Source organism: Haemaphysalis longicornis, unplaced genomic scaffold (assembly GCF_048455015.1).
Source record: "Haemaphysalis longicornis isolate Haplotype H1 unplaced genomic scaffold, Haemaphysalis longicornis Haplotype H1 scaffold_2, whole genome shotgun sequence".
NCBI lineage: Eukaryota > Metazoa > Arthropoda > Arachnida > Ixodida > Ixodidae > Haemaphysalis > Haemaphysalis longicornis.
In genome coordinates, this window is record NW_027526295.1 from 138,012,101 (window position 1) to 138,037,605 (window position 25,505).

A 25,505-nucleotide genomic window follows, 5' to 3' on the forward strand; every position below is an offset into this window, starting at 1 on the left:
CCGTTTTCTTCCGTCTCTTCGCATTTACTTTGGTGGTGACGCTCGCTCGCGCACCTTCAATCTGCGCGGGCATCGAGAGGCATTAAACTCGCTACGCAAATGCGGAGGAGAAACCAACAAGCTGGTAACTATGTCGCTGCTTGCAAAGAGGGCACGCGCGCGCGACTCGACAGAAAGAAAATCAGAGCGTTCTCTGCAGAGCAGCGGCGTACGCGGCGAGGCGATTTGAACGCGTTTCGTACCGCCGTATGTAGATGTTCCTAGCGCGCGCACTCCACCCCAAGACCGAAGAAGCAACAGAAAGAAGCGCAAAAGGCGGAAGCAGCCGATGAAGCGCAATAATGGCGATCCCATCTCCCCCTCCGCTGCGTGCAGTGGACGGGGCCCGCGACGTCACATCCGGCGTACACCTGGCGGCAAGGTATCTTTTGTTGTTTGCCGCCTCGTCAAAACCGGCTTTTGCCGCGCGGGCGCTCGCGTTCTCCGAGGCGGTTTGTGTGTGTGTCCAGTGCGCGGGGCGTTCGTGTACTGAACAAGTGGCGCCTGGCAACTGGCGGGTCGTTCTGTGCTCGGTGTGAAGTCATGTAACCGCGGAGGACGTGCTGGCACGTGCGTTAAAGCGCCGGAAAGAGGAGTTCTTTTACACCTCGGAGAACCCGGGTCACGCTGAAGACCGGACGAATTCGAGGGACGACTGTCGTCCTACCAACGGCCGGCGTTCGAAGCGGCATGAAAGTGCTGTTCAAAAAACTCGGATCGCTTCTCGGAACCAGTGAGTGGTTTTAAACTCCGCCTTTTACGCATGCATATATCGGTCGTCTGCTGCGGTAAAGCTACGCGCAACAGACATTTCGTCTGCTAAAACGTGTCGTCTGCGGAAAGAAGGAACACGTTAACGCGGAACGCTTCGCTTCGCAGACGCACGCCCCTGCCATTAGGACCGGTTGATTGGTTTTGTGAGCGTTATTAATTGGGTTCGGTAAGGGTCCCTGGCGTGCACAAGACTGATTCGACGCCCTTAATTGTTAAAACGAGCGCTGACAGCTGTCGAGTGTGCCACGGTGTCGAGAAAACGCAGCTGTCTCTTTTCCCACGTCTCGCATTGGAGGCGTGTCTTTGCACCTCTTGTATCGCAGTGCGTAGTTATAGTGCGGGTCGCTTTTTTCACCGCCAAGTGATGCCTGTCCGTTTCGTTATCTCGGGGCCACTTTCACACCGCGATCCATCAGTGAGACGTCGACGCTCGCTCTACTATCGCGTCCACGCCCCCTCGTAACGTTTCACTGATATCGCCCTGAGGCAAGTTGGGCCCGGCGATGGTCGTCGCACGGTTTCTCTTTCGAGGTCACTTGATCGCCCCACATAACGGCCCCAGCGCGTGCGTATCTGGTCCGCATTGAAAGCGGGCTCCGCTGTCGAATTGTATACGAAATTTCGATCGAGCTCCGTTGGCAACAGAAATGAACATCCCGGTAATGAACGCCAAAAATGAAGAAAAGATCAATAAAATGATCGCGTAAAACGGGTTAATAGGCAAATATGATTCATCAAGCTCTCTCAGGATTATAAATTGTTGAAATTTCGCCGCCATTATCGGTGTTCAGATACAAATAAACTACGTTAGGCTTCTGTTATGGGAGCTGAAAGTGTACACGGTTTAAGCTTGTTGTGCCAAGGCCCGCGCCGTATGGAAACTTTACAAGGGCCTAACGTGGGAGCATTTAATCGTGCAGAGGCAGCACAGATCGCGAGTAGACAATGTAATCTTGCGTGCAATGGATGCGCGGCGTTATCGAACTCCGCGCATCGCAAAGGCCAGGGGCTATACATAGATAACACTAAAGTGTCGATGTTCCTGCTGCTGTACGACGTGTCCGCGTTAGGGGACACCGCGGTGTAAGAATAGTTATTCTACACCGTGGGGGACACGCATTGAGCAGCGTTGACCGAACTATGCGCTCGTTAATTACGCAGCATCACGCGACAAGCATAAACGTTGAGTGCTCAAAGCCTCGAAGTAATTTTCTTGGTGCTGGTTGAACCAACAAAGCGGTACAGCGCGCGGGGGCGCAGCATGGGGGGGGGGGGGGTTAAAGCGCAATATACTACACATCGTGCGACTTCCCAAATTGTTAAATTGTATTATAAGGATTCCCGTGGCACGCTAAGCGTACTTGGGCACTGGTATATATTACGTCGTTCGACCCGCGCATAGTAAGAGACGATTTCATCTAGTTCGCTCGAAGAATGCTGGATGAGAGGAGGTTACCCATATGCTTTATGCACCTAATTTAAAGGTACTAGGCAGAGAGAGAAATGTTTTCTCTCAAAGCTCTGTTTCCCGTAACAGCAAATGAACGGGCCCCATTTGTACTCATTTTAAAATTATCATGACGGGGTAGAGTTCATCGTGCGAGGGTATACACACAAGAAGCAGCGATTCCCTTCTGGTCGTCGATTCCCGTTATGCCAATCCATTTCACCCTGGGGAGAACGGCAATCTCCTGCACGACACTTCCTAATTCTTCCACCCCCACCCCCCGTATGTTCATTCCTATTTTTTTTTATTTGGTGTTTGTACTGTAACCCCACTTGAGGATCATTACACGGAGAAATGCAAAACAAGGAAACCACAGACAATAACGAGGAAGCCATCGGGTTTTGTTTTGCCGGTAATAGAATTCTAGCCAGCACTCGGATTCTGTAACACTCAAACCTGCAACAGCATACTCTGGAAGTGTATTCCACACTTCTGTATACTAATAAAAACAAGAGAATATTTAAACCCGCCTAGACGAGCCCAATACGACCTTACACATGGTTCAACCGGGCGTCTTGTTTGGGCAGGTTCAGTTCGTGTCTTTTTTCCTTTGACTTTTCGCAATTTGCAACAGTATAGTTGCAATCTCTGCTTTTCTCCGCAAGTCCACTAAATTTTATCAGTTATCGATAAAGACGCCAAATTTTCTCGTCCGTGCATTCCTTCGGTCTCGACCTCTTCTGATATCTGTTCAAGTAGAGACAGTTGCCTAAGCGCATAATATTGAACCTCCCATAAGCCATACTTGCGAGTTTGCTTGGCTGTTTAACCCACGCATTTCCAAAATTAAAGCAACGCCTTATTTTCTTTTCTTTTTCTCGCCATTGTTCGTTTTTCTAACCATGGGGAGCAGAGAGTAATATTTGCGAGCTTGAGAAAATTGGCATTAGCTGCACTTTACATATTTTATTAGCTTTAGAAATATTTTTGCTGTTGAATCAGAAGCGGCCAAAAAGAAATCGCCCCATTTTCCTTGTGTTTGCGAATGTGGCTAGCGTTATACTGAAAGCACGGTGCGTGTAGTGCATACATCTTCGTGGGCGCTTCCTCAGCCGTTCCGAGTGTTTCTGCTACAACATCCATTCAATTTGAGCACCCTAACCGAGCACTTCTCGGTCAATGCTTGTGCAATTGCTTTAAATACTACAGCACTTAGAGGTTGAAGGATCAAATGTAAGACCGCTTATAAGGAGGGTAAATTTAGTGCGTGTTTGTCGTCCTTCAGCCTCGGTGCCGAAAATAAACGGTTGAGTGAGAGGGCTGATTAAGTGTACTGCCCTCCAAAACATCATTTGGACACCGGGACATGAGGAGCTTGAAGGCAATGAGAGAGCAGACCAAGCTGCGCGAGAACTTACTGACCGCTGAGCCAGTAGTGCTAGCTTACTCACCCCTCTCCCCAATACCTTCGGTGAGCGACTCAACATTCAAAGAAAAGCCAGAGCTCTCTTTCCTCCACCATATAAAAGCTTAATAGCTGCAGAGCATCAGTCTCTCAGACAAGTACAGACGAGCACATCCCAACATCCTCAGATTATCGAAGATGTTCTCCGAGAAATTCTCAAGTGCATGTAACAAGTGCGGTGAAACATCCACTCTATTCCATGCATCCTGGGGCTGTCGTGGCCCTCAGTAAACACTAACACCGAGTTATATGAGCTATGGGAGGCAGCTCTGGCCAGCTCCGACCCTGGGCTTCAGAAGTATCTGATCTTCACGGCGAAGACTGGGCCAGAGGAAACAGGGGCCCTGGAAGGAGGGAACCTACCCTAGCCCAATCAAGACCTTTCATTTCAAATAAACGTTTCATCTCTCTCTCTCTCTGTACTGCGCGTGCGTATACTTGTACAAAAGTAATGGTTGCAATTAAGGTTTTACCCACGCACAGCTCGAGAGCTCCGCTTCCGGGCTCTTCCGGAAATCCCTGGAGTGCCGCGGAAACTTGTTTTTACTCTTTAAGAACAGTAACCCCATCAGATTCATATTGGGGCTGTTTAAGCGAATCAAGGCAATGAATGTACTATGTGCAATACAATGCTTGTTTAACGGCGAAAATAAGTATAAACATGTCTGCTCTTAAAGTGATGAAAACTGGTAGTTATCTAGCGGTCACTCACCCAACATATGTTTGTGAAGAATGTCACATAGTTCTTGATGCATCTTCGGTTTAAAATTCTGACGTAGGCATCGTGTTAAGATAGAATCGCCGAGTAAAAGACGCAGCCGGATAAACAAGTGTGTGAGTCACACTTTTGTATCGCCTGAGAAGTTTCCACATGTCGTTATAGAACTCGAGGCAAATAGCAGCGTCATGAAACGGTCGCTGAATGCTTAAGCATGAATTGAACATTGCATTTCCCCAAACAAGTACTGTTAAAAGCAATTCTTGCTTGGATTCTGCGAAAATAACGCCACAATTTTTTTTCCCACGCTTTATTTTTTTTCCTCAAGAATTCCTCTTTTTCTAACGGCGTTCCTAAATTGACGGGGCACGGGGGTTTCCTTTCATTTCTAAACATTGCAATTTTCCACGCGACGAAGATTGGTTGTGCTTTAACTTCCGTCAGCGGAAAAAAGAAAAATAAACGCAGGAAGGCGCGCGGTTATGTTTTTCCTGACGCCACAAAATCTCGCTGCCTGAGCGGATCGCACAATGCGGCTTACGGCACCGCGAAGGCAGCTGCATGCGCAGCCTTTCTTCCGGCGAGAAACACTTGCGCGTGCGGCATAATGCAAGCAGTGCGCGCTATAAATAATCCTCGACCTGCATATATATCTAGCTGGGAGCGACTACAACAAATAAAATCGCATTCAAACACACGGTCAGGAAGTTGCAGCCTCTTACGGGTGGAGAAAGCCGTAGACCAAAGCAGGCGCGTAGGAGGAGCCTTCATCTACGGGTCGCAAAAAAAGCGCGTGGGGAGCCTACGGGCTGCAATAAGGAATAAAGAAAAAAATGAGCGAGAAAAAAATGTCCGGTTGGAAGGGTGTTGGCGGCCTTTGTGCGTGTGGGATGCAGCTTTCGCGCAAGCGCAAGTCGAAGCAACCGCGAAGCGTGGGTTTACCTACCATCTGCACCGTGTGTTGGTGTCTCCCCTCCACCTCCCCCTCCCTTTTTTGTTGCAGTTAATGCAATTATGCGCGCTCTTCAAGCGCTGAACTCTGACTTCCTCGTCTTGAGGCTGATTCGGCAATTAAAACTCGGATGCTTCTAGTCCCGTTGCTATTTTTGAACGCAGTTCCAGACGGAAGGTGTACTTTCTACAGCTGGGATTCTAGTTGCCCTACCGGGGTCACACCAAGGTCGCAGTTTACGTCTCTGCCGCGCAACTGCTTTTAATTGCGCGAACAGTGGCTTTCCGTCCGCAGCCGTCCACACAGGCGGTGTGACGCCAAGACGCGACGTTTCTAAATTCAACCTCGGCCTATTTCCCACCACCTAATTGTAGTTTTGTTTGGAACACCGAGTACAGGTTTGCTGTATGCGAGCAGTGCGTAAACTACGGAACATCCATATATATACGAGAGACGGACGTTTGCTGCAACGTTGTTCTATTCAATGTCGCTTGCACGGCTTCTTCCTCTATTGTTTTATCACATCTGCGCCGCTCGAACAAGCCTTCATTTATTTTAGGGCCAATCAGAAGACAATCACGCAAAAGAACTGCAAGAAAAGCCCGGAAGCCCGTACTTTTTACTGTTTAATGGTTCATTGCGGCTGAATGTCACCGACAGTGGCCATACAACCTCATAAAAAATGCATTATAGAACAGGTGGGACTGGAGATTATAAAAAAAATTACACTTTGTGGCCCTACTTTCTTTTGTGAGAATGATCATCGATGTTCTTTGGGTGGCAATGTTTTTTTTTTCTAATTTTATTTTGGTGTGCTTGTAAGGGCGGGGCCTCTGGTGTGCTTTTCAGCCGTATATTGCGTTTCACTGGAGGAGTATTTTTTTATCCGAGCGAAGTAATCCGTTGCAGCCGTGAATGTGCGACGTTGGGCTCCTCTTCGCCACTGTAGCAGCTCGCCAGCATCCGCAGGACATGTTATTGCGTTGGGCCCAGTTTTACGGGGCCCCCGTAAAACCCGCAGGGTGGTTTGCTTGGGCTGTATACCTCCCTCGGGACTTCGGAGAGAAGATAACAACTTGCAGTGTTTGACGCTCAGGGTCGCCACCTGTGTGCGCATTAAGTGCTGCACGCGGAAGTGTGAACGAATGCAGTTGAACCTAGTTACAACGAACACTTATATAGCGAATTATCGGCTATAGCGAACTAAATTGGTCACGCTTTATTTCAATGACACTTATTCTTTTATAACGAAGCTGAAACCGGGAGAGCCGCGCGCGATATCGGATATAACGAAGAAATATTTCACCAGGAGTCTGAGAAGCAACTTGAAAAGAAAAAAAAAAACCCGTTGTCCGAAACTTCAGAAGCATAAAGGACCTTTTGTTCGGGAACATTGTGGAAAACTTCATTCGGCTCAGTGCTGTGAGTAGCCACTAAACGAAGATCACATCCTTCATTAAATAATTAAAGACGCAGACCTGTTTTGCCACGGAACTATGTTCTGTTGTAATTTCCGGTTCTCTTGTTCCGGTTCATTGAGGTCGAAATGCAACATTGTGAAAAGGAAGGATTACTTTGTTTATAGTGGATTCGAAGCCTAAAAAAATGATATATATATCAAGTATTTTTGCGCGAGCCAGATTTTAGATTCCTAAAGCAGATTTTTACCTCTACTGCTGTTACAATGAATACCGGGTATAAAAACTGATTTGATGTTCCGATACTACGACTTTATAACGAGGTTCGGCGGTACTAGGGAAATAGTGAGGATGTGGGATCTCGTGGTACGTAACCCTCTGTAGAAAAACGCTAATTTGGCGGTCCATGCTCTACCAGTAAGCGAGATTCGTATCATTGTATTGGTTAAAATATCAGTGATTGTAGCGTTGTCGTCACCGGCGCACGGTTCTTTGACGGTACAGGTTAAATAAACGCATGAAAACCCCTACCAGTGCTTGAGCCTGATAGAGCGGAAGTACAATGTTTGTGTTTACACGCGAAAACAAAACACTCGAGGTGAAATTTCGGCTGGCGGAACGCACTACAGTCTCTCGAAAATAGCAACTATAGAGTAACTGAGAGGTCGGCGACCTTTTGAGGTAAAAAGCCGTGTTGCATGGAGCCGACGCAGCGGGGCCCCTGACGGCGAATTGGGTGGGGGCAGGAAAGAGGGTGGGGCTTTGCAGGGAAAGAGACAAAAATTCATCGAATTGAGAATAATATTTCACAATAATTGTCAATAATCGGGCTATCGGTGTGAATCTGGGGACTATGGGAACTGGAAGCGATCAAGCCTCTGTTACTGTCTCCCGTCTAACCCCTCTTGAGATCAGAACTGGCGTGTCTGCTTCAGATAGGAAGTGGGAGGGGGGGGGTTCTGACGACGTGCTGGAGGCAAATACTGCCCCGCGGGCCGCAGGTTGCCGACCTCTCACTCTTAAAAAAAATGTCGGGGCATTCACTAATGGAATACTAACAAGTTATTTGTCCCAGTATACACTATGTACTTAGTAACTGGAGGTAGTAAATTTAGCACTGGTCAGGCTTACTAACTGAAGCAGGCAGTAAGCACCACTGCCTCCACTTGTAAAGTCCTAGCGATAGCACTCTTCTGAGCTACATGCGTTTACTAACTGACCATGCATAACCTAGCCATAAGCACGACCCTAATCACTGCACACTACTTCCTACACTCAGTTAACTAATCATGCACTAGCAGAGCCTATATATACGTACAAAACCGCGGGGTAGTAAGGTTCGTAAAGAGTTAGTAAATACGGCCGTTACTACCTTTTTACGAATTTTTTTATTAAGAGTTCTGGACTAACTAGTCGGGGGAAACAACATGCTTCGCCGCCCCTGACAGTGTCTTGAGTGTATTTGCTTTGTTGTGCGCCGTTTGTCCTGCCTCAAGAAATGACGGGACACAAATGCGGTGGCGGTGCATGGGTAGCGACGCCAAAAAAAAAAAAAAAAAAAACTACGTAAGAACTACGGTGCAACAAAACAAAGATAGTAACAAACATCACGCCGTGCGCCACGGGGTAGTGGATGAAAGGTTCAATTGCGGCGCGTCCACAACTCGAATGATTCCGGCGATGAATGTCTACAGTCCCATAAAGACGCGGTGTTGCTAGCGTCGCAGCGATGTCAGTAAAAATAACTCCAAGCAGACGCGGTCGCCGAACGACATCAAAACTTCGAAAAACGAACAGAACACAAGCCATGCTGTCCGGAATGAGGTAGCAGAGAGACGCAGAAGCTCCTGCCTCCGGTTTCCGGCTCGGACACACTGCCAGAACTACAGCCTGTCACGGCTGAAGCCAGTAATCAAACGGCAGAATATTTATCTTCTTTTTTCTTTTACCGTTCTTCTTTCACAGCAGCCGTATATCGGCATAAAAATGTGTAATAAACTCGTTCAACAACAACAGAGGGCTCAAATTGTGGGCCTTGTTTCAGCGAATAACTTCCAAGCTGTAGGTACGACGGTCAGGTGCGGGAGATCTGCTCATCAGGGCACTCCTGTAGTGTTTAGGTCACAAGTAGCATACGTGACAGCCCTGTGTGCCCGACTAATGGAGGGAACAACTTTTCGAAGCACGCCGCTCTTGCCTTGAACCACCACCGTAATTACGGGTAATTACCCCTTCTTTTTCTGCCTATTGTTCTTACCTGTGTGGCAGCGCTAACAGTAGTTCCACTTCATCTTCGATAAAGGCAAGGTCGTGCATGGACTTCCTGGTCTGCTCGAAGCAGGGCAAAAAACAACGGATGAAGAATAAGGCGCGCGCTGTCCCAGCAGATGGCGCGTTAGCAGCGCGAAAGCGGGAAAATTGAATTGAATAGAACAAACATCGACTGCATTCATCATGGAATGAGAAGAGTGGGATGGGTAGGAAGAAGAGAGAGAGGGCGTTGCGTGCCAGGGTCGGCAGGGGGCTATCGTCAGTCACTTAATAAGCCTTTATTTAGTGACACTTTCGACGCTTTATTTAGTGACGCTTTATTTAGCACGCTTCCCTTCCAATGTTTTTTCGACATTTGAAGGAAAGCGTGGGGATACGCGGCCATGTTTCTTTTTTTCGGAAACTGTATAGACTAGAACGCAAGAATGTCTAAACGATTTGTTTGTCTAAACAAATGAGGGTCCTAAAGACCGGTGATTTGTTCTTTAACAGCCTCGTTAAAATTGCCCGAAATAGCGATCGGCGAATGTGAGTGCATATTAAAAAAAAGATTTTGGTTGGCTGAGTGGCTAAAAAGTTTCGCCGCCGTGCATGATGAGGCCGAAGATTCGATAACCATCGGGCCTTTGGTGCTGTTTTCCCGGCGCAAGTGGAAATGCGAAATCCCTGAATGCAAAATCCCTGTATGCCCAGTTTTTCGGGGCACTTAGGGCAAAGGGGAAGGGGGTTGGGAGTTTAAGCAGCATCGGTTAAGCACTGTTTTAAGCCTCAAATGTTAAACTCCAAGTGTTAAACCCCAATTGTTGAATCTCAAAATCAAATTTTCAAAGCAAAGTGCTATGAGATTATAAAAATACCCCCCCCCCCCCTTCCCGGTACACCGCATTCATCGAACCGCTTATTTCGAGAGGCCGTGATACCGCAAGGCATCGAACTAGCGTTGCGTGTACGGCGATTTGCATAGCGAAACCGGAGCGCCATCTGTGCGTCCAGAGCACATCTCCCGGTCCTCAGACTATACATAGACGCGCGAAGATTCGTTTCTCTACCGATCCTCTCCGGCTAGTTTCTATCGTACGACTCCTCTTCTGCAAACACACATCGTGGACAGATTTCTCTCCGTCCCTAGATCAGCCCTTCTTTTTTACTCTTGTTTCTGCAGCTTCGCGCTGCCGATGTCGTAACGCCTTTTCCTTGGCCTTCCCTTGCGGGCACGTCTCGATGGCCACTGATGCATGGCACCGCGGACACCGCAGAGATGTCGGTTTCGCATCTGCCGCAGAGGATCGTCGACGCGGGCACGTTTCGGCCACCGCAGCACTGGCTTTTCCCGAACGATGAATTTAGGAAACGGCGCTATAGATATATATACGCATCGCAGTATACGTATACAATCTTGTCTCGCTCCCTCGAGTGCGCTGTTACACGGAGGCACGTTTACGGCCTCCTCGATGGCTCCGTTTTTATTTAGCGTCGGTCTTATATATATGCTGCGTTCCCTTTACGGCCGCTCACGGATCTGAAGTTTGCGCGCTTCTTTTCGCCCCTGTTTTTTCTTTTTTTTTTTTCTGTTTTTACCTCGATGGCATCTTTTAAGAAGCAGCTAGAGTTTCGTGACTCGCGTTACGCTCTGTCGCTTTTGGATGAGGCGAAAGAAAAAAATAAATCGGGGAGGACGGACGAAAAAGCCTGAATGTTTGCCGTCTGGGCACTTAGACGTGGGCGGATTTGAGTTTTCGGGAGCGCCTGACCGAATTGCTTCTGACGGTGCAAGCTATAGGCGCACGTCGAATTCGACTGACGTGTGGGCGGCTTTGGTTTGCCGCAGTTTATAGTACACACGAACGGGCGATGCGAACCGATGCTTCGCTTGTCGTAAGCGAAATTTTCCCTCTATTTTACCGTTCGTACGCGCCGTATCTTGGTGTGTGCGGTACACGGTGGCGTGGTTGGTTTTTGTGCGTTTCGGGGAGATTGAAGCTCGAATTTCTACATCTCATCATAGCGCCTCTCTCTCTCTCTCTCTCTCTCTCTCTCTCTCTCTCTCTCTCTCTCTCTCTCTCTCTCTCTCTCTCTCTCTCTCTCTCTCTCTCTCTCTCTCTCTCTCTCTCTCTCTCTCTCTCTCTCTCTCTCTCTCTCTCTCTTTCTCGTGCTATAGCGTAGCGTCAAAGTCATCGGCTCAACTTCGGATCTCGCTTCTATGTATCGCAATACCCCCTCTAATATAGCCAATCAGATTGGTTAACGAGTCAATGTTTCCTTTCATGTGTTCTATCATGGTGTATTGCGTATTATTGTGCGTATTATCGAATAAGCTTTCAGACTTGAATTGGTTTTGTTGTTTTCCTTCCCACTATCGGGGACATTCTTTGTTGAAAATGAAGGTATTCGACTCCTGTGTGGGTACCGTGGCATGGGCGTGCGAAAGATAACGAACGTCATTGTGGTTTGACGGTAAGACGAATGTTCTAAGCGAGGAACATGTTTCGTAGCCGGCAGGCAACTCCGCTGGGTTGCCAGTATCATACGCACTCACGAAAGCACACGCTTGTGTATCATCAAACCGCCTACACCCCTGAGACGGCCCTCTATTGTGCATGAGGTCCACCAAGCCCTCCCCGAACAGTCATGCCATAACCCAACTCATTATGCCATCCCAGTCGAAAAATACAACAGCGATTTCTGTTGTACAACATGAAACTCTGTCGTAGAACAGGAATCTCTGTTGCGACTACAGGGTGGTGTGTTGTGCGACAGGAATATGTCATAAAACTACAGAATGTTTGTCGCACGACAAATATTTCTGTTGTACAGACGACAGAATGTCCCATTCCCTTACAGGATCATCCTGTTGTATCTTCTGTTTTGTTTATCGACTGGGTAGTGTTGAGCGACGTGAAGAGATGATAATGATGATAGCGATGCGTGATGATGACGACGTACGGGCGGACAATTTTCTGTTTGGAGCTAGCTGCATGCGTACATCACATATAGCACTATAAAATGATGGGACATGACTTTTCTCGCATATAATGATGGTTCGCGTGCACGTCTTCCGAGGGTACATTGGAACATTGGGCTCGTCGTTGTACCGTGCACCTCTGTCGACACCGAGTGCTCTGTCTTTCAACACTTGGGGGTCCTTGCGCGGGACGACAAGCTGTCAGCTGCACGCTGGCTGGCTTCTTCTTCGCGCGTTTCCACTTGCGCCAAGACGGAGCACCTGTCGACTTCGGCGCTGAAGCTGACAGCTTGCTTCCCGGCCACTCTGATTCTTCTTCCCTTCGCATGCTGCAGTCGGTACGTGCTACGCTTGGGTGATGAAGAGCGGCAGCAACGGCGGCGAACGGTGGGAAAAGGTTTCTGCGCCGGATGTGAATAAACAACTCAATCACTAGCCGATATCGAAGAGTATACACCATGGGTGTACGCAGGCAGGAGCCGATGCGTTGGAAAGCTATGCAAATCCGGTCAGGTTTTGCCGGGACAGCGGCGCCATGAGCTCTTTTCTGCGCCGACATGCGGCGTCTTCCTTCGGCAATGGCGAGAAGACGGTCGGGTACGTTTCACCTACGTTTCACCACTTGGACGGGTTCGCTGCTGGCGAGAAGACGGTCGGGTACTACGTTTCACCACCTGTACAGGTCCGCTGCCCTGCTTTTTGTGCGAACAGGGCGACCTCCTTCCATAGTAAATCGGCTCGGGTGGCCTTGTCAGTTACTGGCACAGAGACCGAAGGTCTCTCCTTTGACTCTTGGAGTCTTAGGATGTCCAGTCGGTGAGATCGCCTATCGTGGATTCGGTCACATGGACGATTTTACGACCCCACTAGTCGTCGCCTTCATGTAACAGTATAAACTAGAGACTAGTAGCACATTGTGAGCCCTGAGTCTGACGACTGCAGTCTCGAGAAGTGGATGGGCACAACGAGATGAAGAAGGTGACGCGGTGATGGAATACGTTTACAGACGCAAGAAGACGCTTTTCCTGGAGCTCGCATTGCGGAGAGCCGTTTCATCTCGGACTTTACGTACGATGTTACGTTCACTGGACTTTTCCTCCAGGAGCCTAAATGTGGCGCGGACTGACTGCAGCACGGTAAAAAACATGATGTACATTCATGTCTGATCAAATGACGGTGCCGCCAATGTCGGACAAATCATAAAAAGGCAGTGAAGCTCATCCCGCTTGACCGTTGAAATGTACATTGGTGAGATGTTCTGCTGCCAATAAAGCGCTGAGAGAGAGAGAGAGAGAGAGAGAGAGAGAGAGAGAGAGAGAGAGAGAGAGAGAGAGAGAGAGAGAGAGAGAGAGAGAGATGTCAGATGGTTAGCGCTTTCGTCTCAGGATAGAAAGCTCCCATGTGCACTACTGCAGCTGCCGCCGTGGGCTACTGTTTAGAACGTTGTGTTCAGTCCGCTTTGCATTAATTTGTCGGGCACGCGCCGTAGAACACGCACCCCGTTAAAAGCGCGCACGCACACACACAAAAAAGCAACCGCTCGTCACGCGACGCCAATCGCTTCGTCTCCTGCGCCTGAAGCGTCGAACCAGGCGGTGGAGCGCGCGGAGTCTTTCGCCGTCCCGAGTAGTTCCGAAGGTGCTGATAAAAATGAGACAAACGACACTCCCGGGAACAATTGGCGAACTGCCCCGGTTACGTCGCCGTCCCCGGGCGGTTCCACGACACCCCGCAACTACACCCAGTGAGCTAAACAAGAATAAAACAGTTATCCGCGTAAGGGCAGCAGTCCGCAACGGTCGTTGTATACGTACACAACTCGCGCGCACGGGCGCAGAACACTTTTATTTATGTTTTTCTCCCCAGACGCTCTTTCCAGCCACCCAGTGCGTGCACTCGAGTCGTTTGTAGGAGGATCACGTTGCGGGACCCACGAATTGGCGGGGAGGTCTCTCCTAACTGCAGCTCCTCTGCGGGCCGGAGTGTACGCGTATAGATCTTCACCCCTCAACCTCTCGTCGTATGCGGAACCCCGCGAGACCTTGCTCTCAGGAACCTCCGCTCACGGCCGCGGCTCGTTTGTTGTTACCACCGTCGCCTTGGATATAACAATAGAGGCACACAGCCGCCGTCGGATCAAGTCTAATCACGACGTTGGGTCGTTCGGAGTGGTCGAAAACGGGGTTCGTCAGAGTCGGGGGCGCCCGCAGATGGTCAGTGACTTACCGAGACGACGAGTAAAAGCGAGAAGAGTTGCAGGGCCTGCTTTTATCGGGTGACTCCTCAGCGTCGCCTTTGTGTACAGGGTTTGGCGAGCTTGCGTAGTCTGGCCGCGTGCGGTGCTGCCGAACGGCGGCAGTAGAGCGGCCGGTTGTGTTGCTGTGGTTTTTACTTAGGATTATTATTTTCCTTTACGAGGTGGAATAACAGCGAAAAATCACGTTTTGTTTCTTATTTTTACGCACTGGTGGTTGGTTGTCTTGTTCTTCTCGTTGGCGGGAAACTAACGGTCCTGATTTTGCTCTTCCACTCGCTTTCTAACTGTTTGCAGCGTTTCCGAGACGCGAAAGGAGGAGAATGAGTCTTCCGGGAGACGTTTAAGCTATACTTGCGCGCGACGCTCGGCCGCTCTCTCGGTACCCGGGGAAGGAGAATTAACTCTGTGATTGTTGCCGTGATATGCCTTCTGCATCGCAGACGTACTGGCGGATTTTAAGTTACGGCTAAAATACGTGCGCACATACTAAATTACGGCGAACTTCCCGCCCAGCGCGTGCACATTCGGTAAATATTATTTCCGCTAGGCCCGTCAGAGTGAGCGCGAGTGGCGTCACGGTCTGCGTCGCGACGCCCGCTGCGGCGTGCCCAACATTTTAAAACTCTCGCGGTGTTTGCTGCGTGAAAATATCCCAAGCGTCGTCACGTCAGTAGCGGTTGGGCCTGGCATCGTGCCGGAACTCGAGTTTGTCCTTTGCGGGGTCCAAATCAAACTATTGGGAAAGTGCGGTTCCCGAGGTTGGTGGTCGGGTATGCAGTTGGTAATCGGACGTTCTAGTGTTTGTATACAACTTAAGTGGGGCATACATTGTAGGAAGCGGTGAATTAAACTGCTCAAGAAAGTCCATGCCTCCCTCAGCTGAGCGTTTCTTTCCAATTCTATTTTTTAGCTGATAAACAACGCCGAGAGGAAACTGAAGTGCCATAAATTGGTTGAACAAGGCGCATGTTTGCAGACAGACAGACCCAGTTATAGATATAAATACGATAAGCTGCATATAAGGGGTGAGATATTGGCAACCATTCGGTGAGGGCATCTATATTGCGGAGATACATGACAATTACAGTAAAAGCTCGCTAAGTCTAACTTCAATAATACAGATTAATCGATAATTATATCTGTACGACTTATAGTACGGCCAGGATTCATAGAAGTCGCTGTGTAAAAAAAGCCGCCCATTACACGAGCTCAGCTGCTACTAAACGTGCAGCCATCCGTGGGGCTGTTCAATACATTATTGAAGCTGCTCCACAAAAAATGGTCCGTTTTAACAGCGAAGCTGTTTATCAAACCGTAATTCTTCGTTGTCCGTAGTTAAAAATACCAGGAAATTGCCGAGCGCGCGCAAGTGAGCGCGGGCCCGGCGGTGACGTCCCGGTAGTCGACAAAACCAAGAAAATTCCCAGCGCTCGTGTGTGCGTGCCTCGCAACGAGCACCCAGCGTCCCCTGCGCATGTTTGTCAAGACAAGCATGCACACTTAGGCAGATTGCCTAAGATTGCGGTGAGCGCCCGGCAGTTAAAAAAGAAAAAGCCGAGCGCTCGTGTCGGCGTGTGCCGCGGCGGCGACCGCCCAGACTCGCCGGCGGCGTATTTCCAAACGCTTCGCTGCACAGAGCACCCACGTGACATGTCTGTTCGCGCGGTGGAGAACGGTAATTCAACGCGGTCATTGGCTGCGCCCCAAACCTAAAGCGACCTAAAAAATACAAAATCACCATTATTAAGAAAAACGACGCGTAGATTTGGGTTTAGAAAAAAAAAAATAATTTAGAAAAAAATCGGCAATTAAAAACAAAAACTGAGGGATAGACCTGCTGGGGCTCGAACCCAAGCCGTCAGCGGGAGTACGCAGTGCTCTACGTCCAGTGAAGGTTGCCTCCAGTGAAGGTTGCGTACGGCTTTGCGACTTTCAAGTCTGGTGCATCAGTGTAAGCTTCCTTCATGGTTTTTTTTTTTTTTTTTCAATTCCAAAGGCGCCCCGCCAAGTAGGCTAACAGCCATGAGCTACGGACCTTTCCACCAACTGGTGACAGAAATTCGAGGTTTATTTCACCTGGCCGTCATAAAAGGCCATGAAATTGATATTTTATGTCAGTGGCTGCCGAGTCACTGTGGGAATATAACCGGCAACGTTTCGGCTGATGCAGCTGCGGGGACAGGCCCTGGTAGTGAAATCCCCATCTTGCTTCCGCTTCAAAGACCGATGTTGCTAGGGTGCTTCGTCAGTTCGCGCGGAGGACCTCCACTACTCAATGGAATACACCGGACTTTGTGCGTCCGCACCTCCACAACCAGGAACCTCTACTCCTGTGCCGTCTTTGGTGTGGGCTGTCTCGATCACAGGCTACTTTACTTTGTACACTGGTTGGGAGTGGCTTTCCCGAAAACCGGCGCCTGCGGGGTTGGAGATACAATCGAGCATGTGCTTTGTCGTTGCCCCCAATATTCATCGGAAACGCGCGTGCTCGCCACAGAGGTCAGCCGATCGATTGGCCATTCAACCGTTAACAGTAGAAACCATCTTAACGCATCGATCCCTACCATCCAGTTTGAAGGAGGCGACAAAAACCCTTATACGTTTCCTGAAAGAGCACAAGCTCAGACACACCGCTGTAGTGTCCGAAAGAGGGACTATACTCGGTTACAACTCAAGAACGGCACCACCTCATGTAGTGTATCACTCCGCCAAAGCGCCGGACCCGTGACGTCAGTGTGCGCGCGTTTGAAAAGGGGTTTGCTATGAATGCGTGATATCGTCTGCCTTGTATCACGCAGTTTGTTTGTCGTCAATGGAGTCGTTTATAAGCATGTGAAGTCCAAAAAATCACGGGAACGGCTCACGCCATGTTCAAAATATTCCCAGTAACGCCCTACTTGCGCCGCGCGGAGAAACATCCGGCTACGGTGATAAGGCACAGCGGCAACTTCCGGTGCCGTTCTTAAGTTGTCACCGAGTATAGAGTGCGTGCGCGTGTCCGCTCCTATCCCCTCTTTTTCGCCTGCCCTCTCTCTCACCCCCTAGGCACCCCTCCACCAGTGCGGAGTAGCTGGTTGTGGCGTTTAACGCGCGGACGCTATCACCTGGGCTACGAGGCGCGGCCAGCGGGGGGCTCCGGACTAATTTCTATCACTTGGGCATCTTTGACGTGCGCCGAAATCTCAGCACAAGAGCGTGTCTCGCTTTTCTCTTCCATCACAAAAGTAGCCCCCTAGGCCAGAGTCGAACCGGCGTCTTTGGGCTGAACAGCACAACACGCCATAGCCACTGGGCCACCGCGGTGGGTCCAGTGTAGCAAACCGGGCTCCTACGTCTGGCTAACCTCTCTGCCTTTCCGTTCGGTTTTCTCTTCCTCCTCCGTTAATTAGATCGAGAGTTGGTTGGTTGCGCTACGGATAATCCGAACTACGCGCCACCGCGCCGCTGTCTTAGCGCCTGCAGGGTCGCGGCCATAAAGACGCACCCGCTTCCTGCACATGAGACTGCGTAGCTTGCGGTGCCGAGAGACCAGGTGAAGTACGGTAAGACCAATATAAAACACCCACGACGGAAGTTCTGATCGTCGCATTTTTTGCCGACGACGTCGCTGTGGCCGCGAGCTCAGTGGCGTGCGGCGCGCGAAAATGCGAGGGCATGATAGATCAGGGCGCATGCGCAAAACCTGTCGCTGCCAGTGACAACAAAGTTTCAGCACTCCGTACGCTACACCTGTTCTGTGGTTACCGCGTTGTCCGGGACCCGTCTGCGCCTTCGCGCGCAGGCGCGGCGACGAGGACGCAACCCACCGTAACGATTGCGCGGGCATGGCGAGGGCCGGCCGCGGAACTAATCCCCCCTACCGCAACGAATGTGCAAGTGCCCAGACGAGTACCGGTCAACACGGTACGCCCGTAAAACACCGAACATACCGAGTGCTAAAACTCTAATGAGGAGGGAGAGAAGGGGGAAGCACCAGTGCGGTCTTGCGCTCAGGCGTCACGACAGGATTGGATGGCCGCCCGTGTCTTGTTCAGTTTTGGAGCAGGCGAAGAAGAGGCCTTCGTCATCGTCTCCTCGTTAGAGCAAGACGTGCCAGCCGTCGCCTTAAAGAACAGAAGGCAAACTTCAATCACGGGGCTTTTAAAGACGATAGTCTTTCTTGGGCTACTTAAACCCAGAAATTTTGGTCTGTCTGTCTGTATGTCTGTCTGTCTGTCTCTCTGTCCGTCTGTCTGTCTGTCTGTGACTCGAATCGGCCACCCGGCCAAAGTAAAACCAGAGTCCGTCGATGACGGACTCTGGTAAAACAATGCCTGCGCCATAGTCTTATATAGTCACAGCTAAATGTGCCCGTCTAAGTCCGGTGTAATGTTCATACAGAACAACAAGACATTACGCATATAGAAGACAACAAATTAATACAGAAGTGATATTTGCAGCGTTCCTTTATAAAAAATTGTACATATTTGATTTTGGCTAGATTAAATACTTCATCAACTGAAGAAAAAAATATCACTCCGCCGTCGCCTGCTGTCGCCCGCGCCATATAGCTTCTGGCGGCATTTGAAGAAATCAAGTGGCAAAAGTTACGAAAGGTTCCACTAGATAGGTTCCACGTTCTGCTTGGCGCGGTGGCCGCTTTTCTGACGGAGGCGAAAAGCAAAAACGCCCGTGTGTACGAGATTTCGGCGTACGTTAAAGATCCCCAGGTGGTCAAAATTAATCCGGAGCCCTCCACTACGGCGCGCCTCATCGCCTGCGTTGCGTCGGCGCGTTAAACCCTACAATCAATCAATCACGTTCTGCTTGGAACGCACGTGGACTAGGGAAACGCGGTTCTATAAACGTTGAAGTACGGCGCCTCGATTCACACGCGTCTTCGCCGTACGGCAGCGTTGGCATCGAGACACCCGGTTTGGAGCAGTGGAACGCGGGAAATTTAAAATGATTTAAGCAAACCTTTGGCGTCTTTACCTTGGGAGGAGCGCGACGCAACAGGAACACCATGAGAGGAGAGCGGGGAAGCGAAGGGAGGCATTTACTTGACAAAAGTCGATAGAGACTATCGTCTTTTTACGCATTTGCAACGGAAGAAGCAGATACGCGGCCAATTTTTAAGCATCAAATTGCTGACACGCCCACTGTTTCTCAATGGTATAGTGTGGTCAATCACTTTCATTAGTTTGAAGTTTCATTAATTCGAGCTGGGATTGCTTCCCCTTGAGGTTAGAAATAACGAGCGTTTCATGTAGCATGGCTACCCGGTTTATCGCATTTCGCGGTGCAACAGCACGACATTAGCTTCCACAATGTTCGTGAACGCTCAGCGGAAGAAAGCTTGACCTTCGCTCACAATGCTGAGGACAGTTCCCCTCTAACAGCACTCCGGTCTGCAAGCGGCAACGCCGAGTACCTTAGCGTCATTAAGTGGCGGAGAGAACGAGGGGTTGGTGCCCTTCGGAGTGCGCCACACGTGACCCCCTATAGTTCCTGGCCAGCTGAGTGTTTCGGGAAACAGGTGGGGCGACAAAGGAAAGAGGGAAGTTGTGGAAGCGTTGCCCTTGACAACGGGAACGTCAACAGAGCAGCGGGTTGTCCAGCCAACACGCCCGCAGCGCGACTTACCTGGAAGAGGGAACGCGGGGCGAGGGTGTTGTGCGGTGGCAGCTCTCGTAGTGCACGAAGCAGCTGACCCTCGTTGGAATAAACTGAGCTGGCGCGAAATACATTGTTGCACGCAAGGCCGACACAATGGCGGGGAGAAGAAGTAACGATCTGTTGTGGTCCGTAATCGGAAACGCGGTAAATAACACATTTGACTCGGAGGAACGCGGTGCTTCCATTAATGTGAAAATAAAGCGTACAAAGGCCTGTTGTGAGAGTGGAAGTTGTCAGCAAACGTATCTTCGTTTCTTTAGTTGTGTTTTTGTGTGTGTTTCTTTGACAGAAGAGATTCATATTGGGTGAGACTGAGGCAGGCGCAAATTATACGCATTCTCGTATAATTGTGAGGACAGCCTCTCAGCGTCCGTTGGCTGACCCATGAGAGTACACCAAATGCAAAAAGTAACGAGCCATTCTACTTTGTGAAAGTGAGATTCATGAGAGATCAGAGAGTCCACAGAGATCAATTAATAGACCAATATCGATATTGCTAAGGCCCAAGTAACGGCTGCAATAACAAGTAACGGTTGGGCAGTTACTAAATTACGGCGTCCGCATAACGAGTCGTGGCACTGTGCGGAAGGTCTACACAAAAACAAAGATCCCCACTCATTCCTCGCTCCGAAATTGCGGTGAAACGTAGAATTTACGTGCGCACGTTTATAGGAGGCCGTATGTGTAGTCGCTCTACAAGCGTATATCGAGGAACTCTCGGAGCCGGGCCACGGCACGCTACCGAGGCGAGCGCACCGGCGGCCGGAAAAGCGGAGCCCGTTGTTGATTTTCCACGGCCCAACGAACTCTTGAAGTTCATTTTGGCGAAACGAGCCTCGTTCCCTTAGCGCCAAAAGCAGCAGCAAGCAGCCCCGTTACCGTAATGGGAGCGCGGCAGCGCAGGTCTTCGCCGCAGAGACTCCTTCTTTGCGAGGCTTTGGAGGCGGTCGTGTATACCTCAGAGTCTGCCCATTCGCTCTTGCGTTCCCGTCTCGAGGTTACGCGCTAAAACGAGGAGAAGGCGTACAGAGCGTAAATTTGGCGCTTGCAGAACACATAATGGAACGTTCGACAAGCACCGAGGATTGCAAAGAGAGGTAGAGAGGGTGGTCAGAGGAGGAGGGGAGAAGAGAGAATAAAATGGAGAAAATGACGCAGAGGGTTAGAAACGAGGAGAGAAGAGGAGAGGGAAATAGGCGATCGAGGAAAAAGGTTTCAGGCTAGACGCAGCAAATAAACAAAAAATTCCTCGGGGAACTCAAGTATCCCTACGTGCTTTTGAAATTCATAATGGCTTGTAGATTTTAGCGCAATGGGAAGTATGCACGAAGAAATCGTACATGCCATTGCTTCTCCAGACCCGTTCGCAGGCAAACATGCCACATGACGCAAAACCACAAGGCGAATTGACCCAAAATCGCAGTTCTAATAGTAGTGGTCATCTGTACAATCCGAATAGGCACATGTGGACACATGACACTTGCCTACGCTCACGATTTGAATGTTGAGTGGAGGGGGGGGGTGGGGGGGGGGGGGGGTAAACAGTACGATTCCAGGGTCGTTTAGCCGTAGGCAGTAAACGGCAGAACAGCAGAGCTGGGGCCGACCTAGCTTGTCCCCATACTGACATCGGATACCAGGAGAGAGAAAGCAGCCGGACCCCAGCATTGCAAAGCCGTTTTGGACGGCACTGTTGAGCAAAGGCCATTAAGTATGTATAGCGTTTAATTCAGTAGCAGTCGTCTTCATCTCTTTCGTCATCGTCTTCCGACGGCTGCGGGAAAATCCTCTAGTAGCGCGTCCTCGCCTCTGTAACCTCCACTTCTTCGTCGGCTGGTCCGGTGGACGTATCAATGCGTGTGTTGTGAAGGGATGGGTTGAAAGATTCGTAGTCATCGTGTTCGGTGCGGCGGAACCGTGGCGCGCCAGTCTCTACACGACGACGACGACGACGACGACGGCGAAGGCGGCAGCGCCTCACGCGGCGCAAGCGCACGCGCAAGCCTGGGCGACGCCGGGCGCTCTTCACGAGGCCCACACTCCCGTGCTGTCAGTATTCTTTTTTTTTTTTCTTTACTAAAGCTACTGAGCGAAGGTCGTGCCGGGCGCCTGGCGCCGGGCAGTCTTTTTTATTATGTTTTAACGCTAACAGACCAAGGTCAAGCTTAAACAGCTTTGTTGTTTAAAAAATGCCGCAGTAGAGCTTTGGGTAGCCTACAAACTGGCGTTATAGCGGCTTATTGTCTTCTCCGCGTCTACCCCTTTTGAAGTCACTCGACGCCTTCTTTGCCCATCATCACGCAGCCGCTTGCGTCAACCGCGCTTTGGCGTCGCTGTAGATTGTGTTAGGCCAGCCACGCTGCGTTCAGCGCGGACAATGCCGCGGAGGTCATCCCCGGAGGCAAGGCACTCTGCCCCGCCCACGTGACCCCTGAAAAGTGGGCCGCAGGTGCGTTCCCTATGGCCCCCAGCGTCGGCGCGTAATCGCCGCGCACCACCTGTGCCTGCCGCGCCAAAGACCCCCCCTCCCTTTGTGCGCGCGATGCGTCCGGGCTGACAACGAGGCTTTGTTTGATCGCGACGAACGGTTTCACTGTTCTTCGCCGGCAGTGCGTGTGTGCCCGTGGCTTCGTGGCTGCAAACTGGATTGGCCGCACTAGAGCAAACAATACAATAATGAAGGGGGCGCTGAAAAGCGGGTCAAGGGGGGGATCTGAGCGACCACGAAGGGCAGTATGGCAAAGAGAGGGATGGATGGACTAAAACAATATCCAGAGATGTGCACGGAATGTAGAACAGGTACGGAAAACGTTGTGCTGCAAATGGGGAGAACGGACAAAAGAGAGTGGCTGTTAAAACATGGCGTCGAAAGTAAAAGTGAACTTTCAACTCGACGGCTTCAGCGAATTCGGAGGCAAGGAATAGGCTGGGGCATCGCAAGACAGGATCGGCTGCAGGAACGTAGATGAGGCCTCCGTCCTGCAGTGGACACAGACGATGATGATGATGAGGATGATTATGACGACGACGATGATGATCGTGATGACTCCGAAACTTTAACACAACGGAAGCGTAGTAAACTCCCACCGGATTGCAACAGAAAAGAGGTTACCGAAATGCTGTTGCAGCAGTTAGGACGGGATGCATATACCTGTAGACGAGAACCCACGCAAGCCTGCGTGCGAAATTGCGTGCGAACGACGGGACCCGACCTTCAACCTATCTCTTAACCCTCTCCTTGTTTTCTCTTTGGTCGAAGCATTTCCGAGGCCGCCAATAACGTTTGGGGCAACGCGACCCTCATTGCGTCAGACTTGAACGTTTTGCAATAAGCTGAAACAAGCCGCGGTGGTGCGAATTTCTGCCCGAGCGCCTGTCTGCCCCAGCCCCGGTCGAAACACAAACTTCCGCGGGCCAGGATTTGCAAGGCGCACGCAGGCAGCGCGTCACCCCTCTCCGCCTTTTCACGCCAGATACTGTACCTTGCAAACGTGGACCAGATGAGTCGCTACTGTCGCCTGTTTGCCGAGTTTGAATCCAACAGCCGCGTTGCGCATTATCTCACTGGCGCTTACACACACACACGCACAGACGGACACAATCGCATACACGAAATAGACAGGCACACACAGGATACACAAACTAAACTCTTGAATTGTTCTATTATTCCGAGTGTTCTGTGGTCCCAGCGCGTAGAACGTAACTCATACCCGCTTTTAATGAAGTATTGCGTATAACGAAGCCAGTTTTCTGTCCCTAGGATTTTCTCATAACGAGGGTTTTTTGGAGGTCGTGGGTTCGGACCCCACCCAGTGGGCATTTTTTCACCACTTTCTTCCTGTCTAAAAAATTATTCATCTGTTTCTGTGACCTACCGCATTCCCCCCTTTGCTTTCCGCGGTTTTCTTGACTGTCAACCCTAATTCTGTCTTAATTCACCGAGCCCCTCATTTAATATATATATATATATATATATATATATATATATATATATATATATACTATGCATTGTGTCTTTGCGTGTATACAAATATGCATGCGCACACTGAAGCAACTCATTTTTGCTCCATCTCCGTGTTGCTCACGGAGAGCGAACGGCCATTTTGTTCCTCCGCGTATTGCTCGCCCGCGCCGCGACCGCACTGCGTGTCAGCACGGTCTCGTGGTTGCAGCTGAACTGCCTCCGACTCGCGTGACGACGTCTGGTTAAGGCGAAAGCGGCAGCACAACCACCGACCATTGCGCAGAAGACGGCTTTGCCGCGCTGTTTCAACACTCGCGGTTCCACGCACAGTCCGACACGTGCGTCACGCCATGCTGAGATTAGCACGCGCCCGAGAGCCGAAGCGTGGACCCCAACTCCGTCGCAAAACCGGCACGACGCAGTCTTGCACAAGCTCATTCGTATGCGAGACGCCTCGTGGATCGGACCTACATCGTCTAGGCGGGGAGGTGAAAGCCGCCGCATAGTGCGTGCGTGCGTGTGTGCGTGTCATTGAAGTGGGACAGACGGCAGGATTTAAGTCTTTTGCTAGTTGCAAACTTCGCGTAAACGTTTCTAAAGAGACATAGAACTCGCTATGCACGAAGAAAGCGAAGTATGGTCGATGTCATGGTGTCCTTCAGTCTTGAAGGTGTTGATTGGACACAGGAACCTTGTTTGCTTAGTGAGATGGAACTGTGTCTGCAGCCTTTCGCAACAGTTACAGAGCCGCAGGCATTTGTGGCAGAAAAAAAACAAAAAAAAAAAAAACAAATGGCTACCACGTCGGGGACGTGTGAGTCACCTGAAGCCCGGTCGGCGAGACACGTTCTACTATATATACTCTTCGTTGCATACTAAGTATCCCTCTCTTTCTCTTCCCGTCTTTTTCGTTTGAAATCCCATACCCAGAATTAAACGGAAAGCGGCTGTTTGGTCCGAAATGCGATGATGGGTTGAGTCATGGTTGGAGATCGCAACCTGAAGCCAGCTGAAGCCATGCATGGGAGGATGACTCAGAGGCACTCGAAATGCGCTTTAACGATCGGAGACTTCATCGGCGGTGTATGTTTCGCGTTCCAATAGGCAGCACTGAGGGCTTTGAAAATTCAAGTTTTGGTTCAATACACAAAATACGCAGTAGCGCTTTCCTTCGTTTTTGAGGGAGACCCTGGTCTTCAAACCAGAAAAAATCTTCAAAAAGTCGATTTTACGAAGTGCTCTTATTTGCGATATATAAGTTATAAGAAATCGTATTTCCGGGACATTACAGGCCTATCAGAAATATTTACCGAGGTGTCTTTTTTTTTTTTTCTAAACACTCTGACTGGCCGTATTTGCATTCATTACTACACGTCTTCCCTTGTTTGTCTCTGAAGCAACTTTTCTCCCCTGGGTCCGACTGTTGCACTCAGCTCCTTGGTGTGTACTAGTCGGGTTGCAGTTATGCTAGCTGAATCTTAAAGCATATATATTGGATAACGAAATAAAACGACGTAAGTTTGACCTTGTCCCCATCACGATAAAATATTATGTGGTGTATTTCGGGAAGATATTAGTGT

At 50.0% G+C, this 25,505-nt stretch overlaps 1 protein-coding gene across 4 annotated transcripts in view; it reads left to right on the plus strand.

Moving 5' to 3' along the window:
• LOC144169263 (guanine nucleotide exchange factor DBS-like) overlaps positions 1 to 25,505 on the plus strand; it is a 349,981-nt gene that overhangs the window by 228,567 nt on the left and 95,909 nt on the right. The window contains exon 1 of one of the 4 annotated variants that reach the window (XM_077698327.1): positions 420 to 772. The exons of the other annotated variants lie outside the window; for them this stretch is intronic. Coding sequence (XP_077554453.1) covers positions 730 to 772 — 43 coding nt within the window. The 5' untranslated portion in view covers positions 420 to 729. Of the gene's footprint in view, positions 1 to 419; positions 773 to 25,505 lie in introns of those variants that run through there. 4 annotated transcript variants of the gene reach the window in all.